Raw genomic sequence first — 26,546 nt, forward strand, 5'->3', positions numbered from 1 at the left:
TCCCCGTTAGCGGCCTTATCGGCCATCCTTGCAGCTCGGATAAGACTCAACCTTTGTTACCTTTACTTTACCTTACCTTCCTTACCTTAGTCGATGGGGAAAAATGACCCCCATTCAGAAGCCGACATCAGCCCAGCCGGCGCTGGAATCCCCGGCATCTCCTCCCGCGTCTTCTACTCCGTCTTCTGACTCTTCTACTTCTGCTTCTGCTTCCACCCCAGCCACAGCAGCAATGGCAAAGACATTTCCTCCTGTGCAGCCTGGAGGCAGTTTAATTCTGGCATGGCAAATCAAGCACAAAAAGGTGCTTGTTGTCGGCGGTGGTGAGGTACGTCTGAATCATCACATGTCATGCCGAGACTCGGGCTTCTTGGCCTAGAAGCCCATCGACTACGATTGTGCAGCGCAATCAAAATTTCATCGGTTCTAACAAAGCCTCATAGGTCGCCGCTGGTCGGATCCTCAACTGCCTCAATGCCGATGCCAACGTCACTGTCGTGTGCCCCAAGTCTGGCCTCAACCCTGAAGTCGCTTTCCGAGTTAGTGAAGGTCAAGTCGCGCATATCGACCGAGTATTCGAACCCGAAGACCTGGATGGCGCCAGCATGGTCCTGGTCGCCATCGACGACCCTGCCGCCTCGACCGTCATCTGGAAGCTTTGCAAGGAGCGAAAGGTCCCTGCCAATATCGCCGACGTGCCCCCAGAATGCGATTTCTATTTTGGTAGCATCCATCGCGATGGTCCGCTCCAGATTATGGTCAGCACCAATGGCAAGGGGCCAAGGTTGGCGGCTGCTATTCGGCAGTTTATTGCCAAGCAACTGCCGAAGAATGCCGGTAACGCTATCGAGACGATTGGTGAGCTTCGGCTTAGATTAAGGAAGATGGCTCCCAAGCCTGAGGATGGACCCAAGCGCATGCTCTGGTGGGTTACTTACATCATCTGGATGTGCAAACTATGCTGACAATTACTATCAGGATGTCAAAGGTCAGCGATACCTACAAATGGGATGAAATGTGTGGCCTTACAGACGAAGACATGGACAACCTCCTCCTTTTCTATCCTCCTAACAAGGTCCCATCTATGGATGTTCTGCAAGCCCTCCGTGGAGGCAACGATGTTAAGAAACTTGACGTCTTTGACGGTTCCTTCGGCTTCAGTGTTGGCGCATAAATCCAATAGAGCATACAGCCAGGGAATTTCAGCAAATTGGACGGAAAGAGACGCATCAAGAGATATTGTACGATTTAGACAGTGGTTCATTTTGGTTCAGGGTGTATATACGGATTGGTTATTGTCGCTCCCACGTCGCAAAGGCGTGAGGGACGCCTTCAAAGCACTTTTGCATGGGGATGGATTTTTATGGCATTTCAACAGTTGTGGGAACATTTGGGGAAAACCTAGTATCATTCCAAATTGCTGCAGTTAAAATTTTGAATACAACACATCATCTCCATTTTCTTTACTCTCGCCTTCCTGACACATCATGATACTAGTGCCAATTCCTTGCCTTTGATGCGTAGGGATATCAGGAGAGTTGCTGAACATGGAAGAGATGAGAGTGACATGTCATGGACTGTTTGGGAGCAGAACCTCGTTAAATTATTTCTAAGCTCTAACAAGAGGACAAACCCTCTGTTGCCTCCGTAGCCCCCTTTGTACTTTTGCTTTTTTCAAGATGGCGTTTCATCTGTTCCACCTATCGCTGGTCTATTCTGTCGTAATGCGTCATAAATTGGTATCATAAAGAAACTTCTTACAGCTTGAGAACAACCTGGTGGGTAGCGTTCTTCTCCTTCTCGTCACCAAAGACATTAATATCCCAGTCAGGCTTGTCTAGAAAGTTGTTAGTCAGAGTTCAGTGACTCCTAAATGTCAGTAGATATGGACTTACAGGTCTTGGGAATGTTAAATCGCTGAGGCTTCTCGCCAAACTTGCTGAGTTCCTTGATGGCCTCCTCGTCCAGCTCAACCTCCTCGAAGTTGGAGCGGATGCGGGCGGGGGTAACAGACTTGGGAATAACAACGTGGTTGTCAAGGGTGGACCAAGCGAGGATAACCTGGGCGGGAGTGACCTCCTTACCCTTAGACTTGCTGAGGCGATCAGCAATAGCCTTGACCTCGGGGGTGTTGATGAGAAGAGGCTCGCCCCAGCTGTTGTTGCCGAAAGCGGAGTAGGCAGTAAGAAGGATACCCTTCTCCTGGAGGTACTTGACAAGTTCGGGCTGAGGAAGACGAGGGTGACGCTCAATCTGGTTCATGGCGGGGGTGACGCCAGTGTCCTTGATGATTTGCTCAAGCTGGTAAATTGTTAGAATGGGTGTTGTTGGACAAGAGTGAAGGAATTGAATCTTACCATCTCCTGGTTGAAGTTGGAGACACCAACGGAGCGGACCTTCTCCTTGGGCAGCTTGGTGACGGCCTCCCATGTCTGGGAGAGGGTGACCTCCTGGTCAAGAGCAGTCTTGCCATCATCACCCTCCTTCAAGGGGAAGAGCTCGTTACCGTTCTTGAAAGCAACGGGCCAGTGGATCAACCAGAGCTGTAAGGGGTCAGTCCTGTTTTAGTAGGTAGAATATTGCGACTTCAACTTACGTCAATGTACTCAAGGCCGAGCTCCTCAAGGGTGTCATCGAGGGCACCAGCAACCTCCTCAGGGCGGTGTTTGTTGTTCCAAAGCTTTCCGGTGATGAAGATGTCCTCACGCTTGAGGCCAGGGACCTCGCTGAGGGCCTTCTTGATGCCCTCACCAACCTCACGCTGGTTCTGGTAGATCTTGGCAAGATCGAGGTGGCGGTAGCCAGCCTTGAGGGCCTCGTAGACACCGTTGCCGACCTCACCAGGGGCAGCTTGCCATGTGCCGTAACCGATCTGGGGAATCTTCCATCCGGAGTTGAGGGTGACAGTGCGACCGAAAGACATGATTGCGATTGTTTCGAGTGTGTGGTTGTAATATATTTATGGTGTTGGTTTGAGAATGAAGAGAGATGGAAGAAAAGACAGGAGAGAAGGGACGTGGGGACAGCTTTATAAGGAGAATTGAGAGCTGAGTACCTGCCTACAAAGGTACGCAGACGTAACAATCCATTCCACTGTTATTGTATGAGGTAGGCAGGGCCCAGTTACTAGCAATTCTACGATGTGCATCAAGGAGAAGCCGGGTTGTGACGGAGGTTCCACCAAGACAGCTCATTTACAATGGACCTGTATTGTGGTGACTTGACTAACCAGATACTCATGATACCAGAAGAGGCAGCTCCGAAGGCTGAAAGAAGTCAATGATTCGCTAGTCAAGCCATCGATCGAGAAGCTTCTACAAAAACACCAACCACCAAGTGTCGTCGTACCTATCAATAAACACGAGTAGCAACACGCGGGGCAATTTATGCCCCACGTTCACCCAGAATCCCATGTCCTGAATGAGATCATTCGCCCCATTCATGAGCTAAAAAGCCCGCAATTTCTAGTGCGATTGCGCTTCCGCTTGTCGCGATTCGCATGAGAATGATATCAGTGTTCCCTCTCTGGCCCGTGGGGAGATGAGCAAGCTTTTCGGGCCAGTTATCCCGAGCAATCTGGTCGTATTCCTTCCACTCCCAGTGTCATGAGGGGCATGAGGGGATATTTGAGAAGCCATGATATCCGTTTTATGGGATAGATACTAGAGAAATCATTGCAGTTGGTTGCTATTCAGATACAGAATCTACCATAGATTCCATGATGTCGTCAATTCCTAGACCAAACTTATTGCTGAGCCTCGATACTGCATAATGTTACTGCCGTGTAACCACGACCAGTTCCAAATCCGATCAAATGTAAGCAACGAACCAATCAGTGAAAACTCCAATATCTACTTTCATTACAAGCTTCTACACATGTATTATCAAGAAGATAAACGTAGTGATGAAGGCTTGTCAGAAATTAGTAATTGCCTCAACATAGAGACACTGGAGAATAAAACACTTTCCCCTAGCTTCTCTCAGCATTGGAACAGATCTAACTGGCACCACAAATTCCTCATCAATGCCTCATTACTTATAAAGATTGGACATGCCAGATTATTACAGTCAATTGAACTTGTTACCTCAGAGATTGAAGTGGTGAAGTTATCTTCTCACTTAGAAAGTTAACATGGAAAATATATCAACGACCCGAAATGAGTTGGACTTGAACAATTGAATTCTGACGCCTACAAATTTCATAAACAAAACTGTCTAATAACAAACCACTTTCCAACTAATCCTGTATCGCGAACATTACAGTATCCAACCCGCCATACTCCATCATCTACTGTACCTTTCCTCCACTTTCTCGAGGGTCAACCCCCGTTCTCTAATGTAGTGTCTCCAATCTCTCAAGATGGGTGGAGGCACGTTTGCGTTCTCCCCTATGCTTCCGTGAGGCTTGACAATCGTAAGACCAGTTACGTTTGGGAAAGGCGGGAATCCACGCTGATAGCCGTATGTAACATGAGATCCTGATTTCGACTTTGGCTCGAATCCAATGGCATCGAGAGCCTTGGCAACGTCGTGGTATGCGATCCTTAGTTTGTTTACAGAGTTATCGGAAATGATCGCGTCCAACGTTTCCCAGCAGCCTTTCCTTAGTGGAATCCTGGAGTCATAGTCTTGAACAACTGGAGGCGCTTCTTCTTCCGGTTCTGGTTCGGCCTCTTCATCAATGTCCATTGCTTGAACCAACTCCTCGACATCCTCGGGCTCGTCTTGGGCCACCGGCGGTGGCAGTACAGCATCCGGGGCAACGTTCTGGTCGATCGCATTTTGCATAATCGCATCTTGTGCTGCCAATCTACGCTGCCTGGCTTCCTCTTGCTGTCTGAGCCTCCGGTCGATTGTGTTCTTCTTCTTTATCCTCTTCGTGACACAGTCTTGCATCTGGCGTTTTGAGATATCCGCCATAGTGCGGGCCAGCTTGACCTCATCAGCCACAAAGTCATACTGGTCCAATGGTCTGGAATCAATCTTCTGGGGTTTCTTCCGGGGTCTTTTCAGCTTTTCTCGGTTCTGCTTGCTCAGTTTCTGCATAGCTTCTTTGAGATCTTCCCAGATTCCTCTGTAGTGCTGAGGATTATCTGCATCGGCCCGTTCCAGGTTGTTCCATGGCTTTTCACCAGTGACGAAAGGCCACTGGTCTGCCGTGATCCTCATATGTCCCGTCAGACGATCCAAAGCTTCTTGCGAGACCGTAAACCCATTTCCGAATCTTAGTTTATATTTGAGATCTTTGTCCTTTCGAGCGAGAGGGAAGACGAGGCCTTTCAGGAGAGATGAGCCAAAACGCTTGATGTCACCTCTCGCAGCGCCATAGGAGTTCTCGTTGCGTTTCCCAATCCCCTGTATCTCGTCAAGAAAATCGTAGATGCGTATAATTCGCTTTTGGGGTACATGCGGTGTTCCAAATGCACAGCCGTCTAGAGCAAGAAGGTCGTAGGAGTTTTGTTGCATGAGCGCTTTGGTGAATTGTTGGCAAAGAGTGTTATCGACATTGCCATCTTTTTTAGCATCTCCTATCGTATGAAAGAAATGCATCGCATCAGGCATATGTTCATCCATGTGATCAACAATTTCGGAAAGTATATTCAAGCCCTTGATAGTGCCTCGAACCAGGTTAGAGAACTTTTCACTTGTCCCGTCATCACTTTCGCATTCCTCGAAATACCGCAGTACTCTGGACGTTGTTTTTCGCATGCCAACAAACATCGATGACGCTCTGTTGGAAATAAAATTCTCAATGAGCTCGAGAACCATACGGGGTATTTGTGACCGTTCCTCGTTTGAAGCCTGATGTCGAAATCTGAGCTCAATGTTTGGAGCAGTGCAAAAGCTGTCAGCCAGTTTAGCTGGCTTCTTATCAGCATTGGGAATGCAATAAGTGCCGCGCATGGGTGGTGAGGCTGCGTGAATTGCGTTCTTGCGAAACTCGAAAACGAAAAAGGCCGCAGCTTGTCGCAATAGAGATTGGACCACTCTATGTTTTTCCAGGTACTCTTGATCGTCGTCGTAACTGAGTTGACTTCTTCGAGTAACACGTCGCTTGCCACCTCGAATATATTCTACGCCAGACAACCCCTTAAACTTTTCATCTTCGTAGCGTTTGAGATCTTTGAGAGCACGCCAGACCGCATCCCAGATGAAAAACTCAAAGAACGCCCTTCGAATAACAGCCCTCATGCAGTCAAGATACAGTTCCTGACGTTTAGTAATGCTTGTGTAATAGTCGTGAACATGCTGGCCTATCCTTTCGCCATCGTATCCGACGTACAGATTGCCCCAGTGGTGCTCCTTTTCTTCGATGATTGCCCTGGCGAAATAGTCCGGATCATCGAAAAGTATGCTGACATGCTGCTCTGCTTCATGTCTTTGTTGAGTGAGCATCTCCTCGTACCTGGCAAAGTTGGTACCGTCATAAGTCAGCTCGTATTGTCGTATGGCCTCTATGTCGTCCAAAGTCTCGACTTGCTTATCTCCTCTGATTGCTTCGATGGTTTTTCCCGCTTCAAGCTCCATGTCCAGCATTTGCTCGTGTGTCAGGCTGTTCGGCGGATCATCGACAGGCTTCTTCTTCACCAGATGAAGCATTTGCTCGCAGAAACTGGTCAGGAACAGGCATGTAATAGCCTGCGATTGCATTATAAGCCATCCTCCCATGCTGTAAAAGGGCTGACCAACTCTGATAAGGTCTTGCCCCAGTCCCTGCCTCAAGTGCTGGTAACGAAACAAAGGCTTCACCGGAAACCCACCCTCGTTTTCCGTTCCTTGTGTGAACTTTTTGAATTCGATTGAGCACGAGGGGTCGCAGGCTCCGGATAAGATACGTGTAGAATTTCCCATGTACATGGCATCATAGTCCTTGTAAAGAAATTCTTCGGGAAGAAATCGAGCTCGATTATGTATGAACGTGAGTAAGTTGAACGTGTTCGTCAGGTCCAGCACGTTTATGTGCGGGACGAGAAAACTGGCCCTGATATTTTCCTGGAATTCTTCAATGCCCTCGTTGAATTTGAGTTTGTTCTGATCGTTTCGTAGCCTCGCAGGCTTCGCCAGGCCCTCAAAGCTGCTTTCGGTGCCTCGGATAGCCTTGAGAAAGGCATCTTCGTTGCTCCTGTAGTTGGCTCCATTTCGATAAAGCGGATAATGTCGTTCTCTGGCCATGTTTTTACTTCTGTCCTCCGGCTGCTGGCACGTGAGATAGACCAAAGAAAATACATCAAGATCGGCAGAGCGGTTAGGTGCCATGCCGCCCTTGGCGTCCAGACGAAATCCGCTTGTTAATTTGCCAGGCTTTGTTGCATGCCTGGCGTTGTATTCGTCTCTGGCCGCTTCCCAGCTAATGTTTAAGAAGTTCTCGATGTCGAGAGTCTCGCCTTTTTCGTCTTTGAAATCTCCTTGTGAGAGCTTGATGATCGCATCCTGGATCGCTTTCTCGTTGCTCAGCACCAGTCGATTCAATCGTTTCCAACGTTCCCCAGCAAGATCAGTGTGGCGTGTGAATTCGCTTTCGAATTCCTTCCGCGATCTGCCTGGATCGAATGGAGGATAGACAGAATCTAAGCCATAGCCATTGAACCCAAGGAGGAGGCGATTGCATTTCATAGGTTTGTAGCTGTCATCTTGATCTGCGCGCGGGTGATCTACCATGCCGCCCATGTATTCGAGCATCCCAAAGTCTGGCCAGCGCAGGTCGAGGCACAATTTACATTTCCCAAGTCTCGCCGGATGCTTAACGTTCTCTGGCCTTCCTAAGTGGTCAGCGAAAAAACTACAGCTGGGACGAGAAGCTGTCGAGGGTGAGGGATGTTGAGGATTGCTTGTCATGATGGCATGTAGATTTCTTGTAACATGGGAAGAATAAAGGTGAATAGTATGAATTCACTGTGGCTTTGAATTAAAGAAAGGTGGGATTTCGGAGACCAAGGTTCCTTATATGTTTAGACAACGAACGGTAGCTGTCACTTCACAACAGTGCCAAGCGTAGGAACTTAGCTTTCAGTGCCTTTAGCCAACGATATTGATGAGGAGTTAGAGAAGACAACAAAGAATGAGTATTGTAATCAAAAACTTGCTATTGCAAACACGTTCGAGTGTCAGTCTTTGTGTTATTTCGAGGCTTTTACACTTCTGGTGGTATATTGAGATCACCCATCCATTATTGTGCGATTATCTTATTATCAGCATTCGTTGTGTCAGAATCATCGAACGGTATATTTGGCTTCGATTTCTTTGTTGTCCTAACATACACGGTCCCTGTCCCTAGTCTGCATGGGCCAGGAACCGAAGAAAGAGACATCGGGCTCATATTGAATCTTCTTTGTTCAAATGTGAGGGTGGCCATGGCTGCATGACCAGCTATTTAGCGCTGCTAGAAGCACAAGGTAATTCTTCAAATCGGACCACTGAAAGGCCCAATGCTTGTCTGCAATCTTTGTGTACCTGACGTTGGGTACTCTCCTTTCACAAAGCAGTAGTGGATTCGACGATACTCGTTGAGATGGGAGTTCCTGAGCACATGAGCAGACATACCGTCCACATGTAGCTATGTTCTGCAAAGAAACTCGAGCAACGAGCGCATTTGAACCATCTATTTGTCTGGTACATCGCTCTGTTTGGCTTTTGTACCATTCCATTACCTTAAACATTGGGGATTATTCGAGATGCCATAGTATGAGAATCGCAGTTCAATATTATGGCATTGTTGAAATACTTAATTTGGTTCTTTCCAATCGCTCAGATTACCTAGGTAGACAGATGGAACATCGACCTCGTTCCAGAAAAGTTTGAGACTTGTAAATATCTACAAATGTTCACTATTTCCGAAGCTTAGTCATCATTTCTTTAACCAAAGCGAAACATCTTGAAATCGTACCTGTCTGAGCCCATTAGTGGGATCGTTTCTCATCCAAATTTCAAGAGTGACTTCGCAGTCTCAACTTTTACAATTTATCCCCCTCCCAAGGTATGGATTTGACTTGTCCAAGACTGGCTGGTTGCTTGTTAAGTTTTGTCTCCAGTCACGTGCAGACGCGTTCACCTTTGATGCGCCATCTCTATGGAAGTCACAGGTAGCTGATCCCTAACGTGATGAACTCGATGCCGCCAACAACAACTGCGTTGCGTATCAGGAATCGGACAAAAATCACCACATTTGCTTGCTATAATGGCCCGCCTCAGTACTCAAGGTCCCGATGCTTCTCAAGTTCAGCAATCGCCAACACAATCGCTTAATACCGCTTCTGATAATACCAACGAAGAATCAATACCTCCCTTCTTCAACACTACTTTCTCAACCCATCGTGTCTCGCCTCTCCATGTTGGTGAAAGGAGACTCACGGGGCAGCGACTCGAGGTTATCGCCAGCCGCCTGCGCGACACTCTTGTTGGCGATGTAGTTCGTGGCATTCAGCTCAGATTGGAAGCAACAGATACAGCTATCGGGCAAGTCGGATCTCTAAAGGGAGTGCGAATTGAGTGGTTCCGAGCGGGTACTCTCTTAGGAGGGGAAGGTATTGGAGGCGACCTTGAAGTTCCACGCGGCGACCAGAGTGACCTTCCAGACGATGAGAAGCAAGGACTATGGATCAGCATTGAGCACGAAAATGCTGCATATGCGGCTATCCTTTTACCTGGACTTTCTGATACCTCAACATCACGGCAAGAGACGGATAAGAACAGGTTTCTTCATCTGCCACTTTTGTTGATGCGTATGCCTCAGCAACTAAAGAGTGTCGTGGCGGACTGGTTGGCTGTCTCTTTCGATTGCCGCGTTAGTCGAGTCGCGTTAGGAACAAAGACAATACTTGGTGTTTGGGAGAGTTGGATAGCGAGCAACGGTATTGATGATCGAGGAAGCGATCTCACTGTGACTCTTGCGTTTAATGCGCCTCTACCCGACAACATCAGCCCAACAACCATCCCCACAGATCAACCTCACAATGAAAAGATCGCTACCCCAGGGCTTCGTTCAATCGATATCACCGTTTCTGCTCAAGACCTTCAGCGCTTCGTGCGAGCTGGTGAAAAGAACAATGCCATCGGTGGGGCCACTTGGGAAGGAGACGCCCGCGAACGTCACAGACTTGCTGGAGGTAACGTGGATGACGGATGGGCGTGGCGAGAGAAAACTTCTTCTGAGACGTCGCCCTTCACTGACGCTCTGTCAAACTATTTGCATCACCATCTTGCACTAAAACTCTTTCACCCAAGTGTCCGTGTCACTCAAATAGCTTGTTCTGGGTTCGTGCTCAGTCAAGGTCGAGTCAAGATTTTAATCCCTAACGAGGTCAATCCTAACCTCTCCCACGCTGCTTGGTCATTCGTGGCGCAACTTGGACAAAGAGTTAGGGGTGATCAGCCACCGCAGGTGTTTCCGACACAGTTTGGTGGTTAAACAGCGACGATGTGTTGGTCTCTCTACGATAGACTTGGCACCTCCTCTACGGTATTAGCGGATACGCCAGGAACGCCTTCTTTGTCCGCGTCCACACTATACTCTGGTCAGGTAGATCATCGTCTTTGAGAAGTCGCTAGGCAGCGGACCGAGAATAAACGGCAGAGTAGCGATATCACCGACCTGAGCAGGCAGTCTGTGTTACGTGCTGTTGTGCAGAAAGCTGGAATATGTGACAGAACCGTGCTTATGGCATGTTGCTGCTCGGTGGTCTTTTGCTTTTCGCCCCCACAGAGCGCTGTGGGGTTAATCCGTGCATGATCTCGGCCTCTATCTTCTGCTGTCAGCAATCCTTAAGCCTAGTGGAAAATGGCAAGCTGATCTGAAGTGAGTTGGTGGGAGGGGGCGAAAGTCACAAAATTAGAGACATGTAAGTCCTAAGGCTACATCGCGTGGGTCTTGCGCTAAATTGTGTAACCTCTACCTATTAGTTTGATACTTGGCCTATTATCTTCTCTTCTAAGAGAGAATTTGTATTAACGGGAGAGGCTTCTTGTGGCAGATACTAATATTTTCAGCTTCTTGATCTACTAGGTGGCAAGTCTTCTGCGTCCCATAGTTAACCGATTGGGCATTTCAAGAAGAGGTAGGCATTATAACCTTGGGATAAATATTTACAAACGCCGCTTTTCCGTGATATGAAACGGTGTGCACAAACGGAGTACCAAAGTCTCCCTTGGCGGCTTTGAGCCAGATTGGAGCATGGGCAGATTGGGCCATCACAGGGCTGTGCTGGTCTGTGAAGGGTGGATGGAGATGACGACTGAGACCAGGCCGTTTGGGATATTTTTGCACATTATCAATGGTGCATGTGGTTCGTTGGGAAACTGGAAGCGACAAATGCTTCAGTCTTTCGAAAGTCGTTGAGTCCCTGCCACGATTAAATGTCCCAAGCCGTGCTTTGCGGCGGGTTGGTGCTATTGTAGGCAAACAAAATTGGAATCAAGTGCTTAGACACTCGGTGTAAGATTGATGACCAGGTAGCTGACGAGGCTGCGATACTATAATATGTACAAGGGTCCATATCTTACAACCTACTAATCCTAAGCTGGTCGGGCACATTCTAATTAAACCATATAATCAAAGAAATGTTCCAGCTTTCAAGAATACACGATGCATTTCGGCGACTGACTTTTATGACCTTGGACATTTCTGGCTGTGGAACCACAATGTGTGGTATGGCTATATGGTTGCGGCTCTAGATCTCTTTTTATTAAGATGCAAAGTTGGATCTTTTAGCGCATTTAGCGCAACCCGTTTTGACACAGCATTACTTAATGGGATAGCAGGATGGCGCTGCACCAAAAGTCATACCAACATCCTTTAGCTATTGAAGAGTAGCGGCATGCGTCTTAATGGATATCCCATATGCATAGCTCATATCTTGCTGATCAGCTACATATAATTTGATACTAGTTGTATCATCGTGGCGCACTAAAAGGTCTTACTTTGCAGCTCAAAGAGATGTCGTTTTATTGCTAAAATGAGCGTCTTTATTTTGAGAAATCTTTGGATTCTCTTTCTTTTACGAATAATGATTAAAACCCATGCAAGCTAATTTTGTATATTCACTACGTTTCAGGCAAGGGTTCAATGCGAGCACACAGGTCTTTTCTGTTACTTAATAATACTTTGTTTTCAAGGCTGGTTTCTCCAAACACCATGTTTCTATTAGTTTGGTACCCAGTGCGAGCCTCGTTGTAAGACGAGATTATCCTTACAAAGAGGCTTATTTTGGCTGAGACAGCTGGTACTTTTTGCCTCCCACACTCCCTGTATGCTTAAAGGTATCCTGCAGCCCACATTTGAGCGATTGGGTACATCAAGAAGATGGTGTCGTATCCCCAGGCGTTGTTAGTAGTCGGATTTCAAAAACACTCTTCAATTTCTTCTCACTCAAAGGGTCTGGGAAGCTAGAAATTAAGCCCTAGGGATTGCCAGCTTCTGAGTTTCCGAATGATGGTGCCCCGAGATTCATCGGGTGTGGCTGGCTGCGTCGATTCTTTGAGATGATATCTCCCAGCTGGGATGATGAAGAAGGCGCAGAACCCTCAAGTCGACTCGGACCCCATCGAGTGCCACCACCCCATGCTCATGCTGCCCAGACTGTTGGGCGTACATATCCCGTAAATACTGAGACTTACGGATGAGGAGTAGGTTTCCCTGCTTGAGTTGAGGCTGAGCTGTCCTGGAGTAAAAGAAAGAGAGAGCCCCGTGCTCGCTGACTTTCTGGGACACTTCTGTTCTTTTATTGCTCGATCTCATTCTCGTCATTCTCGTCATTCTCCTCCTTGTTTCTCTCTTGTATAGAGAATCAACTGATTGACTCTCTAAACAAACATCAACGCCTCTTTGAGGAACAAACATCGAGTTTAGAGTTCAAAATGTCTGAAGCTCGCAATCGCTGGGGTCTCGCTTGCACCAACGGAGGGCAGTTCTACATCTGCGAGGATGACGATACCCAATTCGTAGGCTGCTGTGTTAACGACCCTTGCGGGAAGAACAACGGCACCTGTCCAGATGGCGATTTGCGCGCCACGACTTTCAACCCTGACACTTACTCCGAACTTCCATCACAAGACTGTGACAACTCCCAAGGCGTCGACAACTGGTACACATGTGCCTTTACCAACCCGCCTTTCCTTGGATGCTGCAGCCAGAATGCCTGCACGTCGGGTTGCCCAAGAGACAGACTAGTCCCAGCTAAACTGTCGGAGATTGAGAATAACAGACTGGATTTCCTTCATCCCAGGGGTGAAAAGACTACGAGTAGCGCTTCCGAGACGGCTTCCGCCACGGCTTCAAGTACATCTGCTGCTAGTGCTGACGATGATGAAGGATTGAGCACAGGAGCTACCGCTGGCATCGCTGTGGGCGCTTCCGTTGGTGGATTGTTTGTACTGGCTCTGCTGGCCTGGCTCTTCTGGTTGAGGCCCCGACAGAAGAAGAAGAATGAGAAGGCGCTTCAAGCAGCTTCAACTGCACCAGCACTTGGTCCAGCAGGAAGTGATCATCCACAGTCACCCATGAGTGGTCCCATCCACCAAGGCACATTCGCTGCTCATTCTCCGATGAGTGGTTACCAACGTAAGCAAGCATGTAGACGTGTCGCGTTATTGAGTACTAACTGATATCAGAATCATTCAACTCGACACCCACGGTCATGAATCCACATTATAGCGGTGTTTCATCGAACGATCAGTTCCAGAAGCACTCGTCCCAATTCTCTCAGTCCGAAAGACCTCAGTCATACGCGCAATTCTCAGATCACGGGAGCTATGCAAACAGTCCTGGTCTTCCGCCGTACCAGCAACCGTACCAGCAACCGCAGATGGTTCCTGTTCAGGAAATGGATGGGACTGCAATGGCTCGCCAAGAGATGAGCGCTGGTCCAGAGCATCATGTACAGCGCAATCCAAGTATCGGTCCCGAGATATTGAACGTGCAACAGCCACAGCAGGAATCGAAATGAGATATGCGTGATGAATAGGTTGAAGATGGATACAGATCTGTATAGATTAACTAATTCATAGTGTCAAAATATTTCTAAGGGGTACAGCTGTTCATTGGGAGGGAGGTGTTGTTGGGCAGTACAAATTGTTGGTGGTTATACATTCATTCAGTGAGCATTTATTTTGGTCTATTGCTTTCGGTATATTTACCTGTTTCATAGATAATTTATAAAGATCAAATTTCCTAATCATAAAATGTCTAGTCACCATCTTCCGTCCTTGTGCGCGAGACTCTCTTTTCATGTACCACTCGTCAATCGTCATTGTTGATAAGGAAATGTACAAGTTACGACGAGGAGGCTGTTTCACAAAACAGCTTGGAAGACTGTGGTAGTTATTTTTTACCGAGAGATACGCTCGCTCGGATGTTGGATTGGTGTTTTACGTATACTTTGATGCTTCACAAAGCAAGCAATGTTGGACAAGACGAGGCTGGCAATTGATCGAGATGTTGAACTCCTGACCTGGGAGTCGGAAATAAACACTCACACTCTGCCATGATTGAGGTGTCAAATGGTTGAGTTATTGTTGTTGTGGCACCCCAGAATTATGCATGACTGGCTATGTCATCCCGAGCTCCATACTGGCACAGATCCAGCCACACAGAGCCAAACACTGGACACCCACAAACCCCTCCTTGACGATTGCCCAGACTTCAGGAGATGGAAATGTCCCTGTTTCGATAGGACATGACATAACCGCAAAAGGGAAAACGTCATGGGCATGTTAATGGTTTTAAGATGTGTATAAAGAGGGAATGTTTTCTGGATGCAACAGATAATCATTATCAGTTTTTGAAAATACCTGTCAAGGCTAAATCATCACATTATTATACACTACTTACTAAGTTCATCACCAAAAACAACACCGCAATAATGGACTCTGCTGGAAACCGATCTGTCCTGTCCAATGACATGCAGGAGCTTCGCACCGGAAAAGAGGAGATCTCCAACAAGATTCAAGGCCACAAGGCGAACCTGTCCAACCCCAGTATGTACTCTACTCTACCCCAGGTTGTATGTTCAATGACTGACAGAAACGCACAGACACAAGCGAGGCTAGCAAGGAGAACAGCAAGAAGGAGATTGATGCTCTTGGCGGAGACGTCAACCACTACGGCCAGGAGAGCGACCCCCGAAGCAAGAGCGCCGCGGAGAACCTCGAGGGCAGCCGAGCTGCTTAAGTAATCTGATTACCTGTTTTTATGATATCCACGGAATAATAATACTTGTTAAACTTTTTAACATTCTTTGCTTGGTATGGTGAACTTCAGTCTCCATGTCCACTACGTACTTTGTACTATGTATTTGTGATGATATTCCCGGACCCGGATCTCGGATCCGAACGTTCATGCGGTCAAGCGGAGATTTGGGTTTGGACCAGGTTTCACTGCTGGCAGGTATTAAAGATATGATGACTTCTTACACTGTATCATTTGTGTCATAACTCTGATTACTATTGACTACCATTTCTTTGTTGTTGTTATTATCGAGAACCCCCTACGCCTCTCAGTCACAGCTAAAGCCACAGTATTTGTTTACTGTTCTTTTGACGTGAGTAATTAATTCCAAGGCGCGCTAGGCATCTCTTTTCCATTTCCACAAAGCTTGGGCTTGACAAAGTGACATTTTGTCAGAGGCGTTTGCATGGTAGGGCGGGTGTTTCATTGCTCAATGAAACGTGTGCTTGCAGTATTGGGCATAGCATATCGGCAAAGACGGAAGATCGGCACACAATGTTGTGTATGCTAACTCTGACGGGTCCGTCAAGTGATGGAGATCTTATGATGGGTAGTTTTGTTTTGTTTTGTTATGTGTTGTGGTGTGGTGTTCTTTTTTTGTTGTCTGTCAATTGTTTGAAGGCATCTTCCTTGACAGCACGGATTGTCTATAACTAACATATTCATATCAGCCAATAATTATCGAGGAATGTCTCATTTCTTGGCGTCATGAAAAAAGATCAAGAGCCAGTGACAGATTCTGCAGTCTATTCCCGTTGCATAACCGGGTGACCCCGTCGGGAGCCGTCGATCAAGAGAAACTTGAAGACAATTTTGACAGATTCAGGACGAGTCACTGTAGGAAGGATGTACCTGCTAGACTATATTAACTATTAAATCCTCTATTTTAAGGATGAAAGCTAAGACTACCGGCAGTTGAATTCAACAACTCTTTAAAGCGGTCAAGTTATAATATTGGCTTTCTTACTTGGCTTTCTTAGATGCAAGCCAAGATCAAATTGAGATGAAATTACATGGAATAAGAACAGTCTAGACATACTACCCAAGAGTACAATTCAACTTTAATATCGTTGCCACAGTGTCTCTTTTTTTTTGGCTCCGGCCCTTTTAATTTTTTCCAGCCGTTAGCAAGGCGAAAGCGGCCCGCAAGAACCAGGATTATCTTGGAGACAGACAGACACACGCCGCGGTCTACTTTACGGGGTGAACCATTAATTGTTTTCTTGTTTTCTTCGCTATTCTCTTCTCTTTCTTCCCTGACTTGAAGTCATTCTATTCTATCACTATTTCATACAACACTATATACCTTCTGGTCTCGAAATGAAGGTCGTGGTTACAGGGGCAACCGGATTGGTCGGCAACGACATAGTCAAGCAATGTCTCTCCGATGCGCGCATCACAAAAGTCGTGATCCTCACACGAAAAGCCGTCATAATGGATATTGAGAGTCACCCAAAAGCCGATGTTATCATGGTTCAGGACTTTTCACGGTATTCCGATGATCTCTTACGACGAATTGAAGGATCTTCAGCCTGTTTATGGTATGTATTTTGAGCCTCAATCCCAGTCTCAGACTGAGACTCAGTCTAGTCTCATAACCATGAGACAATACAAGAAACATAGGTTAACGCTCATATAGGGCTATTGGAGCTCGTCCAGATCCCTCCCACTCCCACTCACACAAAGACAAGGCCTATCTTCACCACGTCAATGTTCAACTACCTTTATACGCCGCCAAAATCATGAGCGAGCGCATCGCGCCCAAAACGCCAGCAGGCCAAAAGTTCAACTTTGTATTTGCCAGCAACAAGTCAAGATCATCTTCACTGCTTTCGCTTGGGGACCCGCGCAAGCCCAAGTCGGAGGCCGAAAAGGGCTTATGCGAGATTGCAGACGCCAGCCCTGAAACGTTTAGCGCTTGGATCTTGAGGCCCAGCACCATCCTACTCGCCTCACCAGATGCCATCCCAAGGAAGAGACGTAGTCTTGTTGGAGGGCGGTCAATTATCGGCGTTGAGGTCTCTCACATGGCAAGGGCTTTTGTCAAAATTGCCTGCGAGGGTTACAGGGAGCGTGTCATTGATAGTGATGCCATATTAAAGATGACATTCATCTAGACTGGGCAGCAACTAACTATACAGTACTATGGAGATGTCTTTGTTGGGGAGTAATTTTTTGTGGATTTATAGCGGATTTATGGCGGAGTCGTCGGGGGCCGTTCTCGGGCGACAAGCCAGGCTGGGGAATAATACAAAAAGAGAGAAGCGAAGATATTAATGATGCAGGCACATCAACTCGAGTCAAGTTCGGATTCCTTCTCTTTACTATACCTTATCTAGGTACTTACAGAGTCACGACATTAATGATGTATATAGCATTCCGTGGTTGAAAATGGGAAATACTAGCATAACAGTGCAACAATTGATTAGATACAAAAGAGTCTTTTGATCTATATATTCGCATAGATACCATATTTCATTTTGACCTCCAGCTTCCGCCACAAGCACATAACTTATTATAGCTGACAAAGCACTTTAGATCTTGACAAGAGAGTGAGAGTGTCTGGTCCGCCGTGATAAGTTACGTGTTTATGGCGGAAACCAAAGGTGAAAACAAAATATAGTATAAATATATAGTGAGACATTCGGCCTTGTTGATGAGAAATAGTAGCGGACGTAACAGTAGTGCCCCAGAAATACAGCAGCAGACATGTCCCATTATATACATGCCCCCATCATTTATAAGCTCCTCCAGGGGCCATGCCTCAAGCAGTACTCATAGGGATATCGGGATCTGTTTCCTCATGCATGGTCTCATTCTTTTGCTTTCTTTTCGCTCGTTCTTCATAGAAACCTCTGATCCTTTTATGTAACGAGAACAGCGTAGGGTGCTCCGCTTCGACAGGATTCGGGGATGCAGGAGTGTTTGATGAGGGTTCAGGGTCGCTGATTCCCATACTATCTTCTGTATCTAGTAGGACATATCCAGGCACTTCTACTTGTGTTTTGTCCTCTATGGTAAGACTTAACAGAGCTAGCAGTACCTTGTAGTCCTGAAGAGCCACTCTAGACCTCTTCAGGGAGGGTATGTGTCGACGCTGCGTTCCGGTGCGTCTGCCCGCCAACCTGGAACATATTCTTTCGCCGTTTCTGTTAGGGGTCGATACGAATCGACGCTTGTTTGGGTGAATGGCAGAGTATTCGGGCATGGGTGAGGGGAATCGTTCGCGTTTCATTTTGTTAAGGGCTCAATATAAAGCTTGTAAAATGTAGGTAGAAAATGATCTTGATGTTCAAAGTAGTAGCTTCTGATTATGTGAGAGTCCCGGGGCTTCTTTTTATAAGATCACTGCAGCAAATTTGAGTATGAAAGTATTTTGAGTCGGGCGCATTTCCTTGTCTGCGGCAGAAAATATTGGACTTTGGTGTTGATAAACTTTGACCATTTTTTATCTTGCCTTCAGAAACAAAACACAACATATCGAAGTCAAGGTTTTCATGTCACCAATTTATCTGTCCAAAATTCTATGATCAAGCATCTTGCTCTTGTTTCTCTAGAACTAGCCCAAGCTCGACTTCGTTGCTGTAAGTTAGATATCCTTGACATTAAAGAAGCTCGTACTGACACTTACAGATACCTACAAAAGTTCACGTCCTTAATACCAATATCCGCTCTTATTTCTTTACCAAGACGCCCAAAAAGAAAATGAATCCCTTTGAGGGCTTCTTCCACGGAATGGCAAGGCATGTCTTACATCCCACATTCCTCCGCATAACGGGCAACGAAACGCGCAAGAATCCCGTCCCGACTCCTATTCCCTGGTACACGCCGCCGCCAGTACGAACACCAGTATACCATCACTGGAGAGGCGGGTTTTCTGATACTATTGATGAATCTATCTTCGTCTTCATGGTAGCAGCAAGTGTCTTCACTTGGTGCACCTTGCTTCTCATCTGGTTTCGAGTGTGGAAATCAGAGATCGACTTTCAGCATGTTCACCCGCTGAGGGACAGAGAGGATGGAATGGGAGCTGCGTCTGAGGAGATGCAGCAGTTTATTCTGGAGTCTGATGTCTCTTCATCCCTACGACCTTCTGGGTCGGTGGAAGAAACACGAGGAGATTTTGTTGTTGGAGAAGACAGTGATGATGAGCCGGACTTGTAGCTGGCATGACGGGGCCATGCTTCTTTTTTTTACTATAATACATTTATCGGATGACCACATTTCTCCTCTATCTTGTGAACATGTTGGCTTCACGACGTATGGCATGATTTTTCTTTATCAAGCTCAGTGAGGCTTCTTCCAAGCACGCTGCGCTACGTGACACACAAATACAAATCTTCTCAACAAGTTTAACACTCGAATCAACGAATCAATATTCCATGCCGCAGCGCTCATCATGCCATTTACACTTTGTATGGAGAATACCAGCCACCTTGAACCTGGTAGCAATGCAATATATAACATCAGTCTTAAACCCCCCAAATCTGCCTCCATCATTCACCAAAACATCTACTCAGGATAACAACCTGAAAGCACCTACACTCACTCACTGTCCATCAAGACACCAACGCCATCACAATGGATTCCCACGTCTCTGGTCTCTTGGCCATTCTTTTGGGTCTCGTCTCCATCGTTGCTATCCTGGCTGTCGTCACCGTCGCCGCATCCGCCCAAAAGCGTATCGAGAAGAGCACCTACCACGACATCTACGCCGCCATTCAAGATGCAGCTACAGCGAGAAAGGGGGGCGAGACCTCCTCCAACCAGCATTCCGATGGCGAAGCAGAGAAACAGAACGAGCCTAAATCTAGCTTCGATGAGACTTCCAAGAATACCGCGGTTTAGGTGCAAAGTCAGGAGGTTTAAGGGATATTTACTTTGAGGGGTAGCTGTGAAGGTTTGGTTGGTCAGGTTCAGGATGTGTTGGGAGATGAACGCAAATGGCAGTGGAGGGCAGTTTGAGATGGTTTGTTAAGGAAAGTTTGTATCACGATAGATGAGGAGGAAACTTTGGAAATTCGGAAGGTTGCCTGGTCACGAGGATGTCTTCAAACCTTCATGCCTTCACCTACAAGAAGGATAGTTGGTCCCATTCTGAATCATATCACTATCAAGATTCTTTCATGTTTCATTCCAGATTAAACTCTGCACTCAATATTAAGAACTCTACCCAGAAACCCCTGTATCCCACGTCTAGGAGTCCAAGATGCCCAACCACTCGTCTCAATACTCGTATGTCCGCCGTGTTTCCGTTTCCCTCCTTGACTTTATTAACGATATCGTCAGTCCAGCCGCCAGACTCAAAAAGGACGGCACGGATAACATATCGCCTGTAATAGTAGGGGTATCAGTGGCGGCATGGGGTGTGTTTGTGTTCCTGGCATACATCCGGTACATCGACTTGTTGATCAACAAATGGCGAACCATCTATTCAAACTGGAGAGTTGGGGGACTTTACCCAAAGAATGAGGACCAAGTTGAAGGGCCGGTTGGGGAGCAGAGCCCTTTGGTGAAGAAGGTTCAAAAGAAGGTCAGATTTTCCGATGAGAAAACCATTGTCCCAGGAGCCAGAGATCCTATCCCAACATAAACACAACCACGATATATCATACGAGATATAAACAACCAGTTAATTCTGAGGAGTGCTGTTATGTTCATTACTTTTTTTTTTTTTTTTTGGAGTATCAATAGTGTACCGCCATGTATACCATATGATACTGATAATTGCAATTATTCCTGCTTAACACTCATGCTGTACTTATCTAGATGACCCATCCGTTCAATGCTGCTCAGTTACTCCCATGAGAATTTCGATTGGCTTCGCAAAGCTCAACTCCTCCATCAAGTCCTTCCACGCAGTTTCCTGGAGCGTCTTTCCAGCTGGCTCGTACATAATCACAGGAAAACTACCAATTTAGTCAGCATGTACTTCATCACTACTTCTGGGTGAACTCACGGTTTGATCTTGCCCTCGCCAACAAAACTGCCATGACTCTCTGTACCTTTGACGGCAACAGCATGGACGTAAGACCGAGCGCCTGTGGCGGCTGTTCTTCCAACGATGGGCTTAGCAATCGCCATCCAAATTTGTTCCACTAAACTTCTGTGCCCATCGGATCCGAATTCCGTTCCTCTGCAAGCGCCAGGATTGGGGAAGTTGACGATGACTTCTTGGGGAGAGACGTGTTGTGCAAGTTTATCGACAAACATGATAAGAAGAAGCTTGGAAATTTGGTAGTGGCCGTTACTGGAGAAATGGGCAGGGTCGTCAATCACATCCCAGATGGAATCGTTGGTTCCGGTCCATTGCGCCCAGTACGACATGTCAGAGCCGACGATACCCAAATGTGCAGGTCCAGAAGTTCCGCGTTTTGTCTTGAGGACGGGGATAAGGAGGATGGCGAGTAGAGCTGTAGAGAGGTAGTTGATCTGATTTGTCATCTCATGCTTTGACGCCTCCGATCGCTCAAACTGAGGTCTGCTTAAGCCAGCGTTGAGAATGGCGATGTCAAGACGCGGCAGTGTCTCGCACCATTGGACGAAGTTCTGGATGGACTTGTAAGAAGCCATATCAACCAGCGATACCTCGATTTTGGCATTGGGAAACTCATTGCGGAGCTTCTTTGCTGCGGCATCGCCTCTAGCTTGATTTCGCACTGCGATGATCAGGTGTGAGAGGTTAAGAGCGAGAAGCTGACGAGCACTCTCAAATCCTAGACCGACGTTTGAGCCAGTAATAAGAGCTGTTTGGCCTGATAGGCTGACGCTTTTGGGGATCTTGGGAACACCCTCGATGAATTGACGGGAGAGGAATGCAAGGGGGCTGGCCTCCCAGGCGGCATTATGTTTGAGTTGAGCAGACATTGTGAAGATGAAGATGAAGTATAATGATCTATATTTCTCTTTCTGTATATTGTTCCTACATTCTTATATATCTATTGTTACCGGTCGAGATGCGGACGAGTTGACGGACGAAGCTATAGTGTAGTTGAAGCCAAAAATGGTGGTGGGTTTTTACCATTTCGTTCGTCCGTTCGGAGGCCGATACGGACCAAGTGAATTGATCACGGTCGAGATTATGTACATGTAATCATCATCGACTAACAAAATTATCATAATCTAGATAAAGGCTTCGTCATGCGTTTTAGGGGACACTAGAATAGTTTATCCTTAATTGCTTGCTATTGCACACACTCGCGATTGACCAACCTCGCTGACAATGTTACGGACGAAATGATCGTCGGACTAAATGCGAGCTCACCTATGACAGCCTATCGTTCAGACAACACCTGATGGAACGTCGCTCAAATTGGATTAAATAGTTTAATACTGTTCATTTAGTAATTACTAATAAGAAGTAGTCCTTGAGAATGGATTTTGTCAATGAATAACCTCGTTCAAAGGAAGCGTAGGCAGCGTAGGGTAAGCTAGACTGTTCAGACATTCGGATTTGCCTAATTCGACTCTCCTCCCAATCGTGACTGGATCTCTTTAAATGCAGTGATACAAGAGGAATCTCCCTTTTTACACGTGGGAGCATCCATCTTAGCTTGGCGGAATAATTGCCCGAGTCTGCACCATCAGGTCTTATCACCTATAGGATATGCATACGCACCTGAAGTCGAGAAGAATATTCCCTATAAAAAGCCCAAATGCTGGTCAAAATCCCCGTTCTAGACCCGATCGAACCGTCTTGGCAGGGAATACCACCCCTGGACCTTGTTAAAACGTGCTCCGAAGAGGCAGCCTGACCGTCAACTTACCCTTCCTGTCCCTTTTCAGGTCATTCACAAAAGGAGAAACCTTACTTTTGGTCGCGAGTAAATTGCACCGAGGGGACTTTGAGTGAGTGAATACGCGCCGTAAACAATGGCGTGAGCTTTGAATAGTTAATTAAACAAATACATACATCTCTCGCGCTCCCACTCTATTTTTTCCTGGGGTACACATTCTTTTTAAACTTAAACATAAAGATAAACTATTTCGCTCTAAATTAATTAATTGATCGACCCCAAGCCTCTTTCTCCCCACGCTCGCTATTTCTCGGTTGGATCGATCGCCTTCACCAATCGACATGGGTTCCCTTCGTTTTCTCCTATTTGCGTCCGTCGCTGCTTTGGTTTCTTGTCGCGACGTACCCGACAACATCAAGGCTTTTAAAGAGAGCATCGTCAAGCAGGGTTCTTGCAATGACCCTCTCGCCAAGGGCTTTCATAGCGCCGATGGCGACGATGGCTGTAGGTTCTTTCAACTGCCCCCATTCACTATCGCGACTAGGTTAACTAACAATCTAGCCTACGTCTACTGCGGTGACCATGTAGACGACTACAATGTGGTATATCTCCAAGGCACCGAAGGCAAGCTTGTCAACATGGATATCGACTGCGACGGTATCCAGGGCAGTTCTGCAGATGATGGGCGCTGTGGCTCTTCAGGTGACACACAATCCGTCACCTCTTTCCAGGGCCGCCTTCGAACATACAGCACAAAGCAAAAAGATCTCGATGCCAACATCCACCCTTATGTTGTCTTTGGAAACTTGGGCACTAAGAAGAACTGGCCAACCTTTGATGCGCAAAAGCATGGTATCAAACCCCTGAGTATCATTGCTGTTGTGTGTGGCGAGAAAATGGTAAGCGTTGACCCATACTCGGCACAAGCATGATGCTAATCTTTATAGTTCTACGGTATCTGGGGTGATGAGAATGGTGACGATGGCGAGGAATCTATGGTGGGAGAAGCCGCCATCTCACTCGCAACAGCATGTTTCGGCAAATCCATGAATGGAAACAACGGCCACGACGAAGACGATGTTCTGTACATCGCTTTCCCTGGCAGCGACGCCGTACCAGGAGAAAACGGTGCTGATTGGAACGCGACAAACTTTAAGGACTTTGAGGCGAGTCTCAGTAGTGTGGGAGACAAACTAGTAGCACGCATCAACGACACTGGAAATGGCACGGACAGCGGTGATGACGACAGTGGTGCCTCTCGGGTGTGGTCTACATGGGGAATGGTAAGGCTGCATTGCATTCTTGTTATCGAGACTTTACTGACACTTTGCCAGGGATTCTTTGTTGTTTCGACAATGGCTGCCATGATGATCTAGGCGTTCAGAAGGGCGCTCAGGTGTTGAACGGGTATGAAAAGGACGGAAGCACGCGTACGAGGCATAGACGTATTATAATTCTCTTGTTGATATTGAACACTGTACTGCATATTATATGAAGCGACCATATAGACATATAGCATAATACCATTTGATCTATCTTCATGCAAACCCTGGTTCGGCAACCCGGGGCCCCAAACGTGCGAGCCTTACGTCGAAGCGAGAAATAAATGACGTGATGTGCGAGAGCTGTAACAGGTGATCTGCAATATGGAATCATTCAATTGCTGAGACAGGTGATAGGCGAGAGTTTTAACAGATGAATGATCTGCAGTATGGAATGCTTCAATTGATGAGATTCTTCTGATTTGAAATATGTAGTAGATAAGAAAGGAAATGGAATGCTTTCCTGTACGCTATGATATACACGCCAACCATCCGTCGACTTCAACGGTCTTTTTACAATGCCATAGCGAAACCTAGTAGAGAACTGAAAATACCGACCCAGAACACGTTGAGAACTTGCAATCCAGAAGCGGTGTTTGCTGGAGCATCTCCCATCGTGCCCATACTTGTCGGCCGCGTCGCCTCGACCCTGACATTGTCCACTTCGCTGTCCTTGTTGGGGGTATAAGTACGCGATTCAAAACCGCACGACTTCATGATGATGTCCATGTCTTTTCAAGTCAGTATATTTGATATGCCACTTTCTAGGGGGCTGACTCACTGTTTTGCTTATGTCCATCCACGACAATGCAGTCTTGGCACAATGCTGCGACCTTGGCTACATCGAAACTCTTGTTCAAACAAACACAGTCTCTCTCTGGATCGCCCTGATCCGGTGCGTTTGTTTGTAGGCTACTGTGCCATGTACCACTCGCCGTTTGCGATTCCTCCGAAGTCCTTGAAGTCTTTGAAGTCCCCGAAGTCGAAAGAGTAGTCTGCGTCGCCATTGTTGTGTCCATGAGCATAGACGCCATCGTGGTACGCTTTTTCGTTGAAACTTGATCCACAGTACTTGAAGTCTCCTCCGTAGTCCAACTCGATAGCGATGTGGTGGTACTCTCTTCAGGAGTGAACTCGGGAGGGAATGATGTAGGCGCAGCTCTGATGATTGAAAAGCTTCTCTTGCCCAGCGAAGGAGGTTCCACGGCCAGCTTAGGAACCCACTCCGAATTTACTTGTCGCTTCGACATGCGTTGACCATGAATATCACATTTTGATGTCAATTCGACGATTGGGCCGCAGATGGTCACACACATCAATGGGATGTCGTCCACCGGTAACACGTCCGCGACAGCAACAGACAAGAGGCCATAGATTGCGGCCTGACTGGCCCAAGGCAATCTCATATTGATGGCGACTGCTTCTCCAAGGGCGCTTAGGATGGGGCTCTCTCGGATAAAAGAGCGCGCAAGTAAGCGATGGTGGCCCGGACTGTAGGCCTCGAAAAGACAGGACGGAGTCGAGTCGTCGAGTTGTTTCCTGCAACTCGATACTAAGAAACGGTATATAAGCGAAAGGATATATCCTCGTGGCAAGCACAGGGATAATTAGAAAAAAAAGGAATGAAAAGAGAAGGTGATACAGTTATGGTAAAAGAGTGTACTAAGAAGAGACGAATGTGCTACCCGTTCAACAGGCAGTGAAGGAGAGAACGACGAAAAGGATCTCAGGAAGACTGGAGTACAATAAGATCTATGGGAGCGCGAGCCATGGCCATGGTAACTGTAAGGGCCCCTTGGGCTTGAGCTTGGGTTGGTGAAACACGGGTTCCCACATGGTACCTGAGCGAGAGTAAAGTTCTGTGTCAAGTCGCGTGGAAAAGGTTCAATGTGACGTTGGGATAACGCAACTCGGTCAAGGGTCAACAAAATCGAGAACGTTCTAGCAGGGGGATATGACAGCTAGACTCAAGAAACATGTTCACCGGGGGTGGTATTCCGGTGATAGTTTGTGCTTTGCTACAGCACCTGTTCAGAGCTGAGACGGCTGAAGGATGGTCTGAAACAGGGGTGGTTGAGCCTCTCGTCTCAGGATCACCGCGACGAGAGGATAGGTGGAAGATCAGCCGTAAAACAACTCGTTACGAGAATAGATAGATGGATAGATAAAACAGACTTTCGCAGATCCAACGGAAACAATCGTCAGATATGGATAGGTTATCACCTGCTCCAACTTTACTAATCGGCCCCGAGTCTCGATATAGTCCGTCGC

The 26,546-nt window shown here is 47.0% G+C and overlaps 12 protein-coding genes across 12 annotated transcripts; 8 read left to right on the forward strand and 4 right to left on the reverse strand.

Annotated features, from left to right (window-relative positions):
• Nucleotides 1-58: 58 nt before the first annotated feature.
• On the forward strand, nucleotides 59-1,480 carry EDB82DRAFT_501106 (uncharacterized protein). Its single transcript, XM_025735921.2, has 3 exons — nucleotides 59-328; nucleotides 444-925; nucleotides 979-1,480. The coding sequence occupies exons 1-3, from the start codon at nucleotides 104-106 to the stop codon at nucleotides 1,172-1,174; spliced, it is 903 nt and encodes a 300-aa protein (XP_025586579.1). The 5' UTR covers nucleotides 59-103; the 3' UTR covers nucleotides 1,175-1,480.
• Nucleotides 1,481-2,971, reverse strand: EDB82DRAFT_462094 (NADP-dependent oxidoreductase domain-containing protein). The gene is made up of 4 exons (XM_025735922.2): nucleotides 2,597-2,971; nucleotides 2,358-2,543; nucleotides 1,896-2,301; nucleotides 1,481-1,837 (listed from the first exon to the last, which is right to left on the reverse strand). Exons 1-4 carry the CDS (start codon nucleotides 2,921-2,923, stop codon nucleotides 1,758-1,760), a joined length of 999 nt encoding a protein of 332 aa, XP_025586580.2. The 5' UTR covers nucleotides 2,924-2,971; the 3' UTR covers nucleotides 1,481-1,757.
• Nucleotides 2,972-4,170: 1,199 nt separating this feature from the next.
• EDB82DRAFT_537126 (uncharacterized protein) lies at nucleotides 4,171-7,836 on the reverse strand (the record flags this gene model as incomplete). Its single annotated transcript, XM_025735923.2, has 1 exon — nucleotides 4,171-7,836. One exon carries the CDS (start codon nucleotides 7,834-7,836, stop codon nucleotides 4,285-4,287), a length of 3,552 nt encoding a protein of 1,183 aa, XP_025586581.2. The 3' UTR covers nucleotides 4,171-4,284.
• Nucleotides 7,837-8,889: 1,053 nt separating this feature from the next.
• On the forward strand, nucleotides 8,890-10,756 carry EDB82DRAFT_187569 (kinetochore complex Sim4 subunit Fta1-domain-containing protein). The gene is made up of 2 exons (XM_025735924.2): nucleotides 8,890-8,974; nucleotides 9,030-10,756. The coding sequence occupies exon 2, from the start codon at nucleotides 9,176-9,178 to the stop codon at nucleotides 10,403-10,405; it is 1,230 nt and encodes a 409-aa protein (XP_025586582.2). The 5' UTR covers nucleotides 8,890-8,974; nucleotides 9,030-9,175; the 3' UTR covers nucleotides 10,406-10,756.
• Nucleotides 10,757-12,849: 2,093 nt separating this feature from the next.
• On the forward strand, nucleotides 12,850-13,937 carry EDB82DRAFT_525307 (uncharacterized protein; the record flags this gene model as incomplete). Its single annotated transcript, XM_025735925.2, has 2 exons — nucleotides 12,850-13,552; nucleotides 13,603-13,937. 2 exons carry the CDS (start codon nucleotides 12,850-12,852, stop codon nucleotides 13,935-13,937), a joined length of 1,038 nt encoding a protein of 345 aa, XP_025586583.2.
• Nucleotides 13,938-14,852: 915 nt separating this feature from the next.
• Nucleotides 14,853-15,160, forward strand: EDB82DRAFT_525308 (uncharacterized protein; the record flags this gene model as incomplete). Its single annotated transcript, XM_025735926.2, has 2 exons — nucleotides 14,853-14,967; nucleotides 15,024-15,160. 2 exons carry the CDS (start codon nucleotides 14,853-14,855, stop codon nucleotides 15,158-15,160), a joined length of 252 nt encoding a protein of 83 aa, XP_025586584.1.
• A 1,093-nt stretch (nucleotides 15,161-16,253) lies between these two features.
• On the forward strand, nucleotides 16,254-17,447 carry EDB82DRAFT_187633 (uncharacterized protein). The gene is made up of 2 exons (XM_025735927.2): nucleotides 16,254-16,758; nucleotides 16,857-17,447. Exons 1-2 carry the CDS (start codon nucleotides 16,538-16,540, stop codon nucleotides 17,332-17,334), a joined length of 699 nt encoding a protein of 232 aa, XP_025586585.2. The 5' UTR covers nucleotides 16,254-16,537; the 3' UTR covers nucleotides 17,335-17,447.
• A 1,475-nt stretch (nucleotides 17,448-18,922) lies between these two features.
• EDB82DRAFT_525311 (uncharacterized protein) lies at nucleotides 18,923-19,381 on the forward strand (the record flags this gene model as incomplete). Its single annotated transcript, XM_025735929.2, has 1 exon — nucleotides 18,923-19,381. One exon carries the CDS (start codon nucleotides 18,923-18,925, stop codon nucleotides 19,379-19,381), a length of 459 nt encoding a protein of 152 aa, XP_025586587.2.
• A 417-nt stretch (nucleotides 19,382-19,798) lies between these two features.
• On the forward strand, nucleotides 19,799-20,898 carry EDB82DRAFT_537131 (uncharacterized protein; the record flags this gene model as incomplete). The annotated part of the gene is made up of 2 exons (XM_065609291.1): nucleotides 19,799-20,059; nucleotides 20,418-20,898. The coding sequence occupies 2 exons, from the start codon at nucleotides 19,799-19,801 to the stop codon at nucleotides 20,808-20,810; spliced, it is 654 nt and encodes a 217-aa protein (XP_065464997.1). The 3' UTR covers nucleotides 20,811-20,898.
• Nucleotides 20,899-22,184, reverse strand: EDB82DRAFT_501123 (uncharacterized protein). The gene is made up of 2 exons (XM_025735934.2): nucleotides 21,177-22,184; nucleotides 20,899-21,126 (listed from the first exon to the last, which is right to left on the reverse strand). Exons 1-2 carry the CDS (start codon nucleotides 22,082-22,084, stop codon nucleotides 21,000-21,002), a joined length of 1,035 nt encoding a protein of 344 aa, XP_025586590.2. The 5' UTR covers nucleotides 22,085-22,184; the 3' UTR covers nucleotides 20,899-20,999.
• A 628-nt stretch (nucleotides 22,185-22,812) lies between these two features.
• EDB82DRAFT_501126 (fungal chitosanase of glycosyl hydrolase group 75-domain-containing protein) lies at nucleotides 22,813-24,495 on the forward strand. The gene is made up of 4 exons (XM_025735935.2): nucleotides 22,813-23,457; nucleotides 23,515-23,852; nucleotides 23,901-24,236; nucleotides 24,288-24,495. The coding sequence occupies exons 1-4, from the start codon at nucleotides 23,295-23,297 to the stop codon at nucleotides 24,327-24,329; spliced, it is 879 nt and encodes a 292-aa protein (XP_025586591.2). The 5' UTR covers nucleotides 22,813-23,294; the 3' UTR covers nucleotides 24,330-24,495.
• Nucleotides 24,496-24,511: 16 nt separating this feature from the next.
• On the reverse strand, nucleotides 24,512-26,124 carry EDB82DRAFT_187648 (uncharacterized protein). The gene is made up of 2 exons (XM_025735936.2): nucleotides 25,057-26,124; nucleotides 24,512-25,006 (listed from the first exon to the last, which is right to left on the reverse strand). The coding sequence occupies exons 1-2, from the start codon at nucleotides 25,679-25,681 to the stop codon at nucleotides 24,789-24,791; spliced, it is 843 nt and encodes a 280-aa protein (XP_025586592.2). The 5' UTR covers nucleotides 25,682-26,124; the 3' UTR covers nucleotides 24,512-24,788.
• Between the last annotated feature and the right edge of the window lie 422 nt (nucleotides 26,125-26,546).

This window comes from Fusarium venenatum (genome assembly GCF_020744135.1).
Source record: "Fusarium venenatum strain MPI-CAGE-CH-0201 chromosome Unknown EDB82scaffold_2, whole genome shotgun sequence".
NCBI lineage: Eukaryota > Fungi > Ascomycota > Sordariomycetes > Hypocreales > Nectriaceae > Fusarium > Fusarium venenatum.

Bases quoted from the DNA above. Each gene is read 5' to 3' on its own strand.
- EDB82DRAFT_501106 (XM_025735921.2), top strand. From the start codon at position 104: ATGACCCCCATTCAGAAGCCGACATCAGCCCAGCCGGCGCTGGAATCC. The intron at 329-443 runs GTACGTCTGAAT...AAAGCCTCATAG, and splicing joins TTGTTGTCGGCGGTGGTGAG to GTCGCCGCTGGTCGGATCCT. The intron at 926-978 runs GTGGGTTACTTA...AATTACTATCAG, and splicing joins GGACCCAAGCGCATGCTCTG to GATGTCAAAGGTCAGCGATA.
- EDB82DRAFT_187633 (XM_025735927.2), top strand. From the start codon at position 16,538: ATGAAGGTCGTGGTTACAGGGGCAACCGGATTGGTCGGCAACGACATA. The intron at 16,759-16,856 runs GTATGTATTTTG...ACGCTCATATAG, and splicing joins GGATCTTCAGCCTGTTTATG to GGCTATTGGAGCTCGTCCAG.
- EDB82DRAFT_462094 (XM_025735922.2), bottom strand. From the start codon at position 2,923: ATGTCTTTCGGTCGCACTGTCACCCTCAACTCCGGATGGAAGATTCCC. The intron at 2,302-2,357 runs GTAAGATTCAAT...ACAATTTACCAG, and splicing joins CCAACTTCAACCAGGAGATG to CTTGAGCAAATCATCAAGGA. The intron at 1,838-1,895 runs GTAAGTCCATAT...ACAACTTTCTAG, and splicing joins ATTTAACATTCCCAAGACCT to ACAAGCCTGACTGGGATATT.
- EDB82DRAFT_187569 (XM_025735924.2), top strand. From the start codon at position 9,176: ATGGCCCGCCTCAGTACTCAAGGTCCCGATGCTTCTCAAGTTCAGCAA.
- EDB82DRAFT_501126 (XM_025735935.2), top strand. From the start codon at position 23,295: ATGGGTTCCCTTCGTTTTCTCCTATTTGCGTCCGTCGCTGCTTTGGTT. The intron at 23,458-23,514 runs GTAGGTTCTTTC...CTAACAATCTAG, and splicing joins CGCCGATGGCGACGATGGCT to CCTACGTCTACTGCGGTGAC. The intron at 24,237-24,287 runs GTAAGGCTGCAT...ACACTTTGCCAG, and splicing joins TGTGGTCTACATGGGGAATG to GGATTCTTTGTTGTTTCGAC.
- EDB82DRAFT_501123 (XM_025735934.2), bottom strand. From the start codon at position 22,084: ATGTCTGCTCAACTCAAACATAATGCCGCCTGGGAGGCCAGCCCCCTT. The intron at 21,127-21,176 runs GTGAGTTCACCC...CTAAATTGGTAG, and splicing joins GGCGAGGGCAAGATCAAACC to TTTTCCTGTGATTATGTACG.
- EDB82DRAFT_187648 (XM_025735936.2), bottom strand. From the start codon at position 25,681: ATGAGATTGCCTTGGGCCAGTCAGGCCGCAATCTATGGCCTCTTGTCT. The intron at 25,007-25,056 runs GTGAGTCAGCCC...TGACTTGAAAAG, and splicing joins GGATGGACATAAGCAAAACA to ACATGGACATCATCATGAAG.